Source organism: Globicephala melas, chromosome 10, assembly GCF_963455315.2.
Source record: "Globicephala melas chromosome 10, mGloMel1.2, whole genome shotgun sequence".
NCBI lineage: Eukaryota > Metazoa > Chordata > Mammalia > Artiodactyla > Delphinidae > Globicephala > Globicephala melas.
In genome coordinates, this window is record NC_083323.1 from 15,825,487 (window position 1) to 15,840,869 (window position 15,383).

Consider the following 15,383-nt stretch of genomic DNA (forward strand, 5'->3'; position numbering starts at 1 on the left):
ACAGTAATGTAATATTGGGGGACATTATATATGCACCCATTATACAGTTAAACAGGAATTCTGAAGTTCAGTGAAATCTTGTAAGCTAAAGATTTTCCAAATTTCACACTATTCTTGAATGCTTATAACCCACTGGTAGTTTTCTGACTCAAAATGAAGACATTAAAACCAATGAGTCTCCTCCAGCCACTGCTGAAGAAAGCATTTCCTAAATGGAACGTTACTTTACACTCTTCTCCCTTAAGGTAGACAAGTCCTTCCACTTTTCTACTAAAATCAACTTTGCAGATGGGAAAGCCAGGATCCTGAACTTGATTTGCCATGTCAGAAGTGTTCTACAAAGAAAACTTCCTCCTCTGAGAGCTTAATCCTATCTTCTACTCAGACCCAGCAGTTTCCTTCATGGAAGAAAGAATATGGGAATGGAAGCAGGTGCAGGGGAGGAGAGGGATGGAGAAGCCCATTTCAGCAACTTCCTGTGTAAACTGGCAAAAGGAACTTGAATAAGCATCCTGAACAGAAGCAAATGCCCTTAACCTAAACCACAAAAGCTCAGCTCTATTTTAATTAGTTCCTTACACTTAGACTTTTGCGTCTCAAATTATGACAAAGTTTTTTTGGATCCTAGCTGAATTTGTTGTAGCCCCCTGATTCAAGCACAAGGAAATGCCCCGGTACTAAACAAGTAAAATGTAAGAGCACACTCAACAAAACTAATGCCTCATAAATAAATTTCTCCACCCTTAAAATTTCAACGTAAGAGAAATAACGTTCTCCAGTTCACAGAGCAGTGAGAAGCTACAAGGCCAAGTCACACAATAAGCCACATTATTTAGGTCAAGAGTAAAATGATTAAAAGGGATGGAATGCTGGTGATAATATTCAATACCTTTCATTGCTAGCATGAGGCCTTTCAGCCTGCCTAAGACAGGAGCACTAAAGAGCAAATTATATTTAAGAAAAAATGCTGACAGCTCATCAATTGATTTTCAATGAAAATGCTAAAAAAATTAATAAAGAAGTTAAGCTGCTGAAATACAGTTTCACCAATTAGCTTAATGTCAGAGAATTCTAATTAGGCGTCTTGAGATTGCTATTTAGTGTTTAAGCCTTCAGAGTGCCAAATTCTCCTTTTCACACAAGCTGGTTGCAAAATTAAAGACATTAGGCAGCCTTAATTACATTATCAGAACAGCTGGGATTAGGCAATCTCTGAAGTCAAGACGGCATTCTTTTGTCACAGGGTGGAAATCCCTGGCTTTCCAGGGTGCCGGATTTTGGTGCCGTTCCATATCTCACCCATACAAAGCAAGCTGCATTAGAAACAAAAAAATCTGCAGATGAAGAATAGAGTAATGCTCAGCAAATAATGAACACATTACTGAAAAAGAAAAGGTAGGTGAAAAGATTAAGCCTGAAATCGGTAGGTTTTGCTAACACCTCTATTGGCGGCTGGCCGGCCAGCCCTCTGGTGGCAGTGAGACTAAGGGAAAGCTCTGTGAACCGGCTTGGCCAGTGGATACAGCTCTGTTATCTAAAGCTGAAGCACATTTATACTCCCTCATCCCACGGGGTGTGAAATTAGCAGATATTGTTTTTACACAGTTTTGCCAACACAATGTCTTTTATGTCTTTACATTGCTTATAAAGCAATGTTTTCTTGCACATGGGAACCCTCTTTTTAATTCTAATTTTTTAAGCAACAGGATAGTCTCTCCTCTCCCCTCTCAACTCCGCTCCTTAGTCCTCCAAACACCCAACATTTTTTTTTAAAGGACTCATTTAACAGCATGATTTCTTTTCCAAATAAAAAACTGTAAAAATTGGGATTGTTGGTGGTGGGGATTCGCACAATCCCCTGAACAGTGGTCAATCTGAAGGTGGCCAAAAACCCACCTGTTGGCATTAGCCACTAACCAGACAGAACTTCCCAAGTATTCCGGGCATTAATTTTTTCTCAAAACCTAAAACTGCTCTAATTTTTCAATTCCAGTTTTTTACATTTTAGATGTGGTAATTAATATCTGCGGTTATCATTCCAGGCACCATCACTGTCATCTGGAATACTGCATAGTCTCCTAACTGGTCCATTCCTGGTCTGTTCATCTCCAAATCAGATCTCTTAAACTGAAAATCAGATGGTGTCACTTCCCCGATTATGACTCTCTCGTGGTTTTCCACTGCATGCGAAATTAAATCCAAAACTCTTCCCATGGCCTACGATGCTAGTTCTACAATGTCCTCTTTCACCACCCCTAAACCTCACACTCCAGCCACAATGCTCCTTTTCCAGTTCCTCCAATACAGGCGCTGCCTGGGGATGTATGTTGCTTGTGCGGGTCTCTTGATGGAATGCAGTTCCTGAGGTTGCGTGAGACTGGCTTCTCCTCACTCAAGTCTCAGCTGGAATGTCTGAGGGCTCGGCTTAAAATATATCGCTTTTTCAAAGAGGTCTTTCCTGACCATCCAGAATAAAGTTAACACCCCTTCCCCCAACCAACATCCCAACTCTAGCTCTAATATTAATTAGTCTGTTTTTGGTTTGCCTTAAACACTTATGACCATCTAATATCACATTTATTTACTGTTTACTTGTTCCCTGTTTGTCTCCTCTACCAAAATGTACACTGTTGAGAGCAGGTGCCCCATCAAGTCTCATTCACTATTGTATCTCCGGTGTCTAGTACTTTATCTGGGGACAGAGAGATGAATATGAATGTAAGTGGTTCCTGCCCTCAATGAGTTTACAGTGTAAAGGGGGAAAGAAGCGAGCAGGTAGAGAATTGTACAGCAATTCAGCATGCAAATAAAGACCTAAACAACTGAGCTACTAACTACTCCTGGGGTTCACAGGTGGTTTCAAAGAATGATGAATGCGTAGGAGCCCCTCATGATGGGGAAGGAGAAGGGGAGATAAGGGAGGGGCAACTTAGGCAGAAGACATAACTCAAAGGATGAAAGAGCATCACACTGTTTGGAAAGGAGTGGCTCACCTTAGCATGAGATGAGGCTGGAAGGGTGCACAGGGGCAAGATCATCAAGGACCCTGACAAGCCTGCTAAACAGTCTACACCTGGGGACTTCCCTGGCGGTCCAGTGGTTAAGACTTCCCCTTCCAGTGCAGGGGGTGCAGGATCGATCACTGGTTGGGGAGCTAAGATCCCACATGCCTCGGGGCCAAAAAAAAAAAGTCTACACCTGGTTCTGTAGAGCAGTAAGACTGTGTTTATGAACTTCACAGAGGAGTTTCAGGGGAAGGGCAAACAGGCAGAGAAACAAGCCCTTATACCCCACCTCAACCAGAGAGGCTCAACTTTTATCTGTTTCAATATTGGGATTCTGAGTAAGACTTCATGCTTTAAAAATCTTGAAACTCACACCTGAAGCTCAGGCCTGCTGAGGGATGCTCCCGGGAAATGGACCTGTGCTTCACTGAATCTCACAGTAAATGCTCAGGAATGTGTTGGGATGGCTTTGCACCAGGTAAATAGGCAGGCACCTGGCCAGAGCCTCCAGAACAGACAGATGGGAGGGGCAGGTGAGAATCACAGAAAGCACATAAAAAGATTCAAACATACTAATGCTGTGTTCACTCTTGAGTTGGGACATGTGAATATCTGCTTTATTGAGTCTTAATACACAAACACACATACGTGTTATATATAGTCCTGTATACGTGAAAATTTTCGTAACTAAAAAGCACAAAAGCAGGCATATGTCAAATTCTGTGGCAACACACACATTTAATGATTAAATCCCCACTAAGTAAGCAGACATACTGCTTTGAATATACGTTTCATACTAATGAGGATAAAATGTTCCTTTATGTGATTTCTTCTAAAACTGCAAAGCCTGACTCCAAACTTGCCCTTGACAAAGGACCCCAAAGGAGGCCAGAAAACTTAGCATAAATTCACACAGGCCTGAATGTCCACAGCCATGAGCTTCCAACAGTAAAACTTTAAAAAGCCAGTTAATAAAGATATTTGTATATGCATAGGGTGTCTCTGGAAGGATAGAGGAGATGAAGGGAAAAGTAACCATTACTGGAGGGAGGAACTGAGAACTGGGTCAGGTGAAAGGGTGGGGGGGGGGGGTCAGAGTGGGAGAAAGACTCATTTTCACTGTAAACTTCCTTGTAATTGTTTTAAAGTCTTTTTACTGTGCTAATATGTTATGTTAAATGTTTTTTGTTAAATGTTAAATGTTTTAAAAACATTTTTACTGTGTATTATTAGTTTTATTTTAATATCTGCTGCTTTTATAATGTTTACTGTTACATTATTTTTTAATCATAACATTGTTCTTTAAAAATTAAAAATACTTGCTTAAATTGGTAAGACAAATAACCACAAGAATGGGGGAAGGAACATCTTACAGTCCAGCTATGGTTGAAAGAACTATACAGAATGTTTCAGCTGTCTGCTGCAAGGAGACAGGATTCAGAGGTTTACAGCCAAGTTAAATGCCTTAAAACAAACAAAAAACAAACATTCTTCAGAGGAATAAAAGAGAATCCCGAGTCTCTACCATTCATCATCCACAATGTCCATCAGGATACAATCCAAGATTGTTACACACATGAAGAAAAAGGAGAACATGACCCATACTCAAGAGAAAATTTAATCAAGAAATTGACCCGGAGATGATTGATATGTTGGAATTAGACCAGAATTCTAAAACAGCTGTTAAAGTTCAAGGGTGTAAATGAAAATATGGTTGTGATGAATAAACAAACAAGAAATCTCAGTAGAGAAAATATACCCAAATGAAATTTCTACAACTGAAAAATACAATATCTAAACTAAGAAATTAACTGGATGAGTGTAATAGCATATTAGAGACAACATAAGAAAAAGTAAGGGAACCTGAAAATAGATCAGTAGAAATTATCCAATCTGAAAAAGAGAGTAAAATTGAAAAAAAAATCAACAGAGCCTTAATACCAAAGGGCCTAACAATATAATGAGTCAGAAGGACACGAGAGAATAGTACAAAAAAGATATTTAAAGAAATAAAGACTAAAAATGTCTCAAATTTGATTAGATATAAATTTACAGACTTAAGAACTTAGTGAGCCCTAAGTAGGATATTAACAGAGACCACCACACCAAGGCACTTTTTTAAAACCAAAGATAGGGACTTCCCTGGTGGCACAGTGGATAAGACTCTGCACTCCCAGTGCAGAGGGCCTGGGTTCAATCCCTGGTCAAGGAACTAGATCCCACACGCATGCTGCAACTAAGAGTTTGCATGCCACAAGTAAGGAGCCCACCTGCTGCAAACAAGGAGCCCACGTGCTGCAACTAAGGAGCTGGCAAACTGCAACTAAAGAGCCCTGGAGCCACAACTAAGGAGCCTGCCCGCCGCAACTAAGACCCACCACAACTGAGACCCAGTGCAACCAGCCAACCAACCAACTAAATAAATAAAAGAGAGAAAATATCAAAAGCAGCCAGGTCTATATTCTAGCTGTTTGATTTAAAGGTTCTGATTTAAATGCTGAAACATGAAGTTTCAAAGTTTTAGACACCTGTTACCCAGTTGAAGGGGATACATACTCTCAAAACAAGGTAAAATTTATCAGGCTAAGACTGAAAATGAGATAAAAGATGTCCTCATTAACCTACTTCTACTACATCACCAAAAAAGTTAGGGGATTGTTTACTTATTTATTGTCTATCTTTCTCACTAGACTATATGGACTAAGAGAAAAGGGACCTTTGTCTGTCTTATTTTCCCTGTATACCAGTTTCTAGAACTATGCCTGGCACACGATAGGAGTTTAATAAATATTTGTTAACTGAATAAATGATATTACTTAAAGCCATACATCATGTCCTACATTAAACAGAATGAGGGTAAACATCTCAAAAAAAGATATAATATAGGTAACACTATTAACATATTTAAAGAACTAAGAGTTTTCATAGCAATTGTTAAGTCAGAGATAGTAAGTCATGTGTGAATGTTTATACTCCAAATATACAAAACCTATATTCCATTCAACCATCTCTTCCTCCTATCTAAAATGAACACTAAATTAATTTTTATTGAGGAAAATAAAATAAGATTCCTGACATAAAATAATTAAATCACCTGTCCTGCCAACTCCAATCGCTTGTTACCATAATAATCTCTGTCGTCAACTTTATTATCTCCTTGGGCCAGAATTACTCTTCGCACCATCACTGCGGTATAGATACATTTGGCTCGGAAATTGAATTCTTTAACCTGTAATTCAGAAATCACAGAAAATTTCTGAGACAATGCACATTAAAATTTAAGGTGCCTCAAGAAAACAGTCAATGTTATCATATTTAAATAAGAAAATAACGAACTGTTCTGATTCTCCCCATTCAAAGAAATTCAACTAGTCTATAAACTTCCTGAGAGCTGAGATGATGACTTTTCATCTTTGTACTCAATACCTATGGTAACTTTTCTTCAAAGATGACCACCATCAACTCCTTCCCTCCCTATATGTTTTATGCCATTCCTTCATTAAGAGGTGGAGTCCATCACCCACTCTGGGTTGGCCTGTAAACTAGAAGTTTCCACTTCCTTTTTCTTAAAGTCCTGAAGTACCATGTGAGAAGTCTAGGAAATTTTGTTGGGGAGAAAAGGGCCACTTGGAAAAGCAATGAGGAGCCAGAGATATGAGTGAAGACGCATCTTGGATGTCCACCCCAGTCGAGCCTTTGGATGACTCCATCCTCAGCTGCTGTCTGTCTGCAACTTCATGAGACCCAAACTGAGAACCTCCTTCCCCACCACCGAGCCCAGTCAAACCAGAGAACCATGAGAGAGAGCAAAAAACTGTTATCTCAAGCCATTAAATTTTGGAAATGTTTGTTATGCAGCAATAAGTAACTCTACAACTGAAATCTACATAAACAAATCTGGCCCAATCAGTAAGTTAAATCAGAACTGGTTAAATCATTGCACTGGTTTGTTTGGGGAGACAAAAACCTTAGGTAACTAGGTAAATTCTTTCTCTACAACCTAAACGATGAGTTCTGAGAGTATGGACTAAGCTTCTGCCAATTCTAAGGAACATTTTATAGGCTTGACTATAGAAAATTCATATTATAAAATTTCTGTTTTACTTTCCTTAATCATTGAGTAAGATCCCAATGATATCCTATTAAGTTTATCACTGACAGATTAAAGAACAGCAACCGGTCTCCTTCACACATTCTTCTGTTGCTGCTAAGGAATTACACTAAATGATACAGGATGTTAGAAATTCTGTATATGTTTCCAAAAGTTCATTCTCCTTCAAAAGAAGTTTCACATCTTCATTAGGTCAATTTATCCCCTTTCTGTTACTGAGAACTTTAGAATGTGTTAAGAGAAATGTGTTAATTTTGGAATCTGGTAAGAGAAAAAGCAGCCCTAAAAGCTATTGTGTCATCTTGTACTCACAAAACAATTACATCAATAAGAAAGGTTGGAATAAATCTAGATCTTCAAAAAGAAAAGTCTCTGGTCCATCCTCAAACAAACAAATAAACAAACAAAAAAACCCTACAACCCTAACACCAACTACCACAACACTGAGCAGAAGAACCCAGTCTTTGAGTAGCTATAAGTAATTTACATTTGCAGTTGGTATTTACAAACTGTATGGTCCTCCATTCAGATACATCTAATTTATTTCTTTTTTCTGATTTTAATGTGGTGAGTTACATTGAACATGTAACTCTTCTAGTTGTATTTACTTTTTTTGTTAATGAAAAAAATGAAGCAAATTTTCATTAACCAAATTTTCAACTTTTAACAAAGTCCGAATCACGTGTTTATTTTGCATAAATAGTGGGAGACTCTCTCAAGACATTTATAAGTAGAAATAAATATGGATATTTACAGCAGATGCCCCACTGCACTTTAAAAGGCACTTGAACATTAACTCATTTTGCCGTTCCCCCCTTTTTAAACTACTATATGCTGAAAAGTAAACCTTAGGTCTAAATTGAAAAAATAAGTTAATACTGAGCCCATTTTTCCTACTGATATGGAGAGTGGGAATCCTTTAATCTAGTAGCTGACATCACTTTTTGGTAGAATGCCAATAATAGTTCCGTTATCCCTTTGTGAACTATCTGAAAGAGGGAGAGAAAAAAGACCTACCAAATGAGCTTGGAACACTGAAACAGAATTGTTATCGCCAAAACTCTGGAGTCCTTTTAATATTATCTTGGAGGAAAAAAGAGGTCTTAGGCATCTTGGGGAAACCCTTAGAGCAGTGGTTTCAAATTTTAGTGTGCATCATAATTACTGCAGGGCCTGTTAGAACAGATTGCTGGGCCCCACTCCCAGAGTGTCTGACTCAGTATGTCTATGGTAGAGTCCAAGAACTTCTGGCAAGTTCCCAGGTGATGCTGACTCTACTACGTAGTCTGAAAAACTCTCACTTCCAAGGAACTGAGAGGTTGGGCTTCGGAGCCAAAGCCTCAAGTACAAGTGTAGGGACTGCTGAGCATCCTGCCTATCTCTCCCCCTCTATGAAGATACATCTGAACCAGTGCTTTCTACATTTTAGTCATTCAAGTACCACCATCATGATTATTGTCATATCTCTGTAACACTTAAAGTCCTAATTATTTAATATTTTTGGTCAACTTTAAACAACTCATTTTTAAGTAAGCTTCATCTATACAATAATACCATAAAATCCTAAATATCACAGAAATGGATTTAATGTGCTAGTTGTATTTTTTCTAATAAGTACATAATTATTTAAAGAAAAATGTCCTTATATAATCTAAAATCACCTCTAACAGTATTCTTAGGTAAATACTGTCCTAAACCATTCCGGAAAATGAAGGTCTTTTCTTGGTTTATCTATTCTGACTTTACTCCTCACTGGATCATATATAACAAAACTTCTTTTTTTAAAAAATGTATTTATTTTATTTATTTATTTTTGGCTGCGTTGGGTCTTCGTTGCTGCGCAGGGGCTTTCTCTAGTTGCAGCGAGCAGGGGCTACTCTTCATTGCGGTGCACAGGCTTCTCATTGCGGTGGCTTCTCTTGTTGCGGAGCATAGGCTCTAGGCACACAGGCTTCAGTAGTTGTAGCATGCGGGCTCAGTAGTTGTGGCTCACAGGCTTAGTTGCTCCATGGCATGTGGGATTTTCCCAGACCAGGGCTCGAACCCATGTCCCGTGTTACGAGGTGGATTCTTAACCACTGTGCCGCCAGGGAAGCCCTGACAAAACTATAGAAACGGTAGCTTAGGCCCACTGCAACCACACAAAAGTACCAATGTTCAGCTTTATCAATTTACATAAATAAATTTTGGTATAGCCAGCATTCTATCAGCTAAGGCTTCTTTAACCAAAAGGTCTCCTCAGCTGTTGTACAAAGCTAAGTGAGGCCCCAATGGAGACGTGATGGCCATGTCTGGGAGCCAGCAAACCATGGAGCTTTATGTGCACCCTACCACTGAATTGGCACAATGGTATTAGTTTCATTGTTCAGATGAGAAAACTGAAGCTTAGAAAAGTTAAGATTTGCCCAAAGTAAATCAGCTAGGAAGTTAAGAAACTCAGTTTGAACCCTTGTCTCTCTGGCTCTGAAGCCCTTGTTATTTCCACTACTCATTTTTGCATTTTTTTTTTTTTTGCAGTACGCGGGCCTCTCACTGTTGTGGCCTCTCCCGTTGCAGAACACAGGCTCCGGATGCGCAGGCTCAGCGGCCATGGCTCACGGGCCCAGCCACTCCGCGGCATGTGGGATCTTCCCAGACCGGGGCACGAACCCGCGTCCCCTGCATCGGCAGGCGGACTCTCAACCACTGCGCCACCAGGGAAGCCCATAAACTGTTTTTCTAATCACCTAAAATTCAGTTCAGACACAGCTTTAACATTAAGAGTTTTCTAATTCTTTGAATTAGATCAAGGATAAACATAAAGGAGTGGAAGCCAAAGGGCAGAATCAGAGACCCATATTATTTGGCTAAGAAGGTGTTTCAAAATAAGAAAACAATCATTAAGATTCAGTTTAGGTGGTCACTGTTCACTTCTGCAGTTCCTTCAACTTTCCTTTATTTATAATCAGCCCCTGAATGTAGTGTCTGCAATCCCTGAATTAGATCATAGTGCATAATACACATGCTAATTCATCAAAAACCAGACTGTTTGGTTAACAAGATAGTCTGACTAACAAATAATTTTATAACTTAGAAAGAGTAGCATATATATTAAATGGGAGTGGGGGAAGAACGACTCTTGCCAACATGGCTGATCTCTGTTTAATAATAAGTTAATTTAAAAAAATAAATATTAAGGGTCAGAAGATGGGATTCTAGTTCTCTCTCTCTCTGACAACTAACCAGCTGGATGACAAGGTAAATCATCTAGCTTTGCCAGACCTGGGCATCTTCACTGTAAGTGAAGGAGGCTGGACAATGTGAACTCTAAAATTCAAGGTCTAGCAGATAAGCCCATCCAATATTTTAATAAGTATCTATGGTAGTGATGGTAACATAACATTGAGAATGTACCTAATGCCTCAGAAATGTACATATAAAAATGGGGGCTTCCCTGGTGGCGCAGTGGTTGAGAGTCCGCCTGCCGATACAGGGGACACGGGTTCATGCCCCGGTCCGGGAAGATCCCACATGCCGCGGAGCGGCTGGGCCCGTGAGCCATGGCCGCTGAGCCTGCGCGTCCGGAGCCTGTGCTCCGCAATGGGAGAGGCCACAGCAGTGAGAGGCCTGCGTACCGCAAAAAAAAAAAAAAAAAAAAAAAAAGGTAAATTTTTGGGACTTCCCAGGTGGCGCAGTGGTTAAGAATCCACCTCGTAACGCAGGGGACACGAGTTTGAGCCCTGGTCCAGCCCGTGTGCCATAACTACTGAGCCTGCGCTCTAGAGCCCATGAGCCACAACTACTGAGCCCGTGTGCCACAACTACTGAAGCCCATGCACCTAGAGCTCGTGCTCCGCAACAAGAGAAGCCACGACAATGAGAAGCCTGTGCACCACAACGAAGAGTAGCCCCTGCTCGCCACAACTAGAGGAAGCCTGCATGCAGAAACAAAGACCCAACACAGCCAAAAATAAATAAATAAATAAAATTTTTAAAAAATAGGTAAATTTTATGTTATGCATATTTTACCACAATTTAAAAAAAAAGTATCCATGTGGGCAAGGCACTGTAAGCTCGTTTTAAGTTATTTAAAAATATCTAAGACACCATCCCTGTCCTTCAAAAGGAGAAATCTAGTAGCAGTGCTACTATATACATGAATATAAAAAAACTGTAATTTTGGATTGAAAGAAGAACCGAGAGAGTAAACATGATGATGATACAATACAGCTAACATTCTCTAAGCACAAATAAACTATTGATAATGGAAGACTATTTCCAGGGCAGTCCTCTGGATAGTCCTCTTTAGGATTCTCTCTTTTCTTAAGGAGCTATACTTTAATTAATGTAAACTTGCATTCAAAATTCTTTAACAGAAATGCACGGACCCCACGACGATCATTATTCAGTTGCAAAGGGGTTACTCACTGGTACATGGGTCAGAATGGTAGAAGCCAGGAGCTCTCTTGCTTCTTCTATTTTGGTTTTCTTTGGTCCACCTCCCCACATCCTTTGCCTTCTTACTTTGTTCCCTATATATTTTAAAGCCTGGAAAAGACAGAATATATTTATAATAATGTTTGAATGACATCATCAGAGAGAATTTGTTAAACTACCCATACATGACACTATAAGCAAAACAGACAAGGATCCTGGTTATAGAGAAAGCTGGATTGGTCCTAGTCAAAAATCAACATTTGTCATAAACCAATGACAAAGAAGCATTTACATGCTATTTAATATACTGGTTCCCTTTTTATTTTATAATTTGTTTTCTTACTATAAAATTGATACATGATCATTGTAGGAAATTTAGAAAATACAGAGGAAATAGATGTATCAGCCATCAATCTTCCTCCCAGAGAGCACCACAGTCTATAGTTAATGCTTTGGAGTAGTAGTTTTTCCCCTGAAGAAGGAATTACACCATGTATGACCTCTATCCTGAAATTAACAAAGCACTGCTGAAAGAAAACAAAACCTAAATAAATTGAGGGTTATGCCATTTTCATGGACTGGAACATATAATAGTGTTAAGATGGCTTACTGTTAAAATTCTCTCCAAACTGACCAAGAGATATATCATAATTGCTAATTATACTCCTGGCAGGCTTTTTAAAAAACAAAAATTGATTGATTCCAAAATATATATGGAAATGAAAAAGAACAGCCGAAACAATCCTGAAAAAGTCAGAGGATTTACATTACGTGATTTCAACTATAAAGCTATAGTAATCAAGACAGTGTGATGCGAGGGTAAGGACAAACGGAAATAAACCAACTTTTATGGTCAATTGATTTTTGACAAAAGTGCCAAAGCAATTCAATGGGCGAAGGAAAGTCTTTTCAATAAATGATGTCAAAACAACTAAATACCCATAAAGTAAAAAATTAACCTTGACCCTTATTTCACACCAAATAGAAAATTAGTTTAAGATGGATTTTAGACATAAACATAAAAAGTAAAACTATAATGCTTCCAGAATAAAACATAGGAGAATATGTTACTGCTCTTGGGGTAGGCAAAGATTTCTTTAAATGGAAATCAATAACCATTAAAAAAACAAATAAAAACACCCTACTGATAATCAGACTTTATCAAAATTAAAAACTGTTCATCACAGTTAAGATAATGAATAGGGAAGTAATGGGCTGGGAGAAAATGCCTGCAATACATAAACCTGACAAGGGATTTATATCCAGGATATATGTACATATTTTTTTAATTTTATATTTATATTTTTTAAAGAGGACTCTGAAATTCAATAATAAAAAGGCAACTCAATAAGGAAAACGAGCGAAAGATTTGGACAGACACCTCACAAAGGAAGTCGATAAGCACATGAAAAAGTGTTCAACATCCTTAGTCATCTGGAAGATGCATGATTAAAACCACAATGAGATACCACCAAACACCCACTAGAATAGCTAAAGTTAAAAAGACTGACAACACTGAATGTTGGTGAGGATGTGAAGCAATCAGAACTCTCAGACACAGCTGGGGGTACTGCAAAACGGTACCATCACTTTGGAAAAAGATCTGGCAGTTCCAACTTTATAAAAGTTACATACACAACTGCTTTTTGATCCAGCAATTCTACGCCTAGGTATTTATCCAAAAGAAATGCCAAACTGTTCAGGCAGAGACTTGTACACAAACGTTTACGGCAGTTTTATTCGTAACAGGAAAAGAGTGAAACAAACCAAACGTCCATCAACAGGAAAAGATAACAAACTGTGGTATATTCATACAATGGAACACTACTCAGCAATAAAAAGGAACATGGGAATTCCCTGGTGGTCCAGCGGTTAGGACTCTGTGCTTTCACTGCAGGGGTGCAGGTTCAATCCCTAGTTGGGGAACTAAGAACCTGCAAGCTGTGCAGTGTGGCCAAATTAAAAAAAAAAAAGACAAAAAAAAAAACACACAGAAAACAAAAAAAACAATAAAAAGGAACAGACCACGTGGATAGATGACATAAAGAGGAACAACTTGGCTGAATCTAAGACAATACGCTCAACAAAAAAAGCTGGACACCAAGAAGTTTACACTGCATAATTCCATATATAAAATTCTAGAACAGGCAAAACTAATCTATGGTGAAGAAATAAGATCAGTGGGGGAAGAAGATAACAGAAGTGAAAACTAACTAGGAGGGGCACGAGGGAACTTTCTGGGGTAATGGAAATATTCTATATCTTATAAAAATTAAGATTTGTACTTATCAGTGTATATACATTTTACCTAAAAAATGAAATATTAAAAACTAATCAAGTAATAGGTGAGGAGGAGGTAGAGATCTAGATGAAACAAGAAGGGCAAAGTGTTTTTAATTGTTGAAGCTGGGTGATAGGCACATGGGGTTCATAATACTATTCCGTATACTTTGTATATGTTGAAATTTTTCCAGAAAAAAAAGTTTGAAAAGAAGAGGATAATGTGGTTCTTATTATTTTGTAAAGGCAATGAATGCATTTTTTTTTTTAACTGGTTTTCAGTTAGAAGAAAGGGATGATTCTTTATCCTGGAATTCCTGTCCCCAGTTACCTGCCTGGGAAATTTCTTCTCCATGCTGCAAAACCTAGATCGGGTATCACTTCCTCTTTGAAGCCTTTCCTAACCACACTCCTTTCTCTGTGCTATTTTAATTTCTTATGTATAAAGAATTGAGTACTTCCATTCATGTTCAGATCACACTATATTTTAATTGTCTATTTACCTGTATGGCTCTCTTACTAGATGACATGTCATCTTCTTCCTCGATTCCTAACAACTAAAATAGTGCCTAGAACTAAATGGAACTCCTCTGTTAAGACTGGACATCAAATCTAGGAATCTTCCCTGGTTAAAAAAAAAGGTCATTTAGAGTGTAAGATAAACTTAAGACCTTTAAAACACAAGCTGCGGGTAACCTAGCAGTAAGTAGTAACTAAGTAACTGACGGAGGCAAGTCAGCAGTTGGTGGGAACCACGAATAGACAGGCACTTCAGTTTTCCCTAAACTGAGCTGTCTTCATTAAATTTTGGTCTTCTAGGGCTTCCCTGGTGGCTCAGTGGTTGAGAGTCCACCTGCCGATGCAGGGGACACGGGTTCGTGCCCCGGTCCGGGAAGATCCCACATGCCGCGGAGCAGCTGGGCCCGTGAGCCATGGCCACTGAGCCTGCGTGTCCGGAGCCTGTGATCTGCAACGGGAGAGGCCACAACAGTGAGAGGCCTGCGTACCGCAAAAAAAAAAAAAATTTGGTCTTCTAGTTCCCTTGGGAAAGAGGCTAAAGATTCTTCACTTCTTTGAGGAAGAAACAGAGGAACACAGGGGAGCCTGGTATTCTTTCTGATGTAGCAGAAAGTCACCTTTTCCCTAGAATACCTAATAAAGTTGCCAGGGGTTCACAGTGTGAGGGTTAGGGTAAGAGCCCAATCTGTTCATAAACAGGCCAAGATGACACCCCTAGTGCATCCTATCCTCCCAAAAAGGTAATAACTAATTTCTTCTCTATTTATCAGAACCCCTGGCAATGAAAATGTAAAACATCCGTGACCAATATAACAGCAAAAAGGCTTTGTGAGCAGAAGTGGAGGAACCACTGAAAAGGGAAGCATTAAAGACAAAACAAAACACAGATTTTAAGCAATCCACTAAAGTGCCATGTCGTCAAAAGTTCTATTACGTAAGATAAAGTGTACTTGCTACATTTTCCATTAGAATAACATAAAATATTCATGTTACCCTAACTCATATGTTCAACTTATCAACCATTTTGCATTACCTGTGCCTCTGTAACCTTT

At 38.9% G+C, this 15,383-nt stretch overlaps 1 protein-coding gene across 1 annotated transcript in view; it reads right to left on the reverse strand.

Moving 5' to 3' along the window:
* Positions 1–15,383, reverse strand: part of POLR3B (RNA polymerase III subunit B) — a 115,609-nt gene that overhangs the window by 69,241 nt on the left and 30,985 nt on the right. Inside the window, exons 11-12 of the mRNA XM_030856172.2 lie at positions 11,524–11,643; positions 6,100–6,234 (exon numbers count right to left, since the gene is read on the reverse strand). Coding sequence (XP_030712032.1) covers positions 6,100–6,234; positions 11,524–11,643 — 255 coding nt within the window. The remainder of the gene's footprint in view (positions 1–6,099; positions 6,235–11,523; positions 11,644–15,383) is intronic.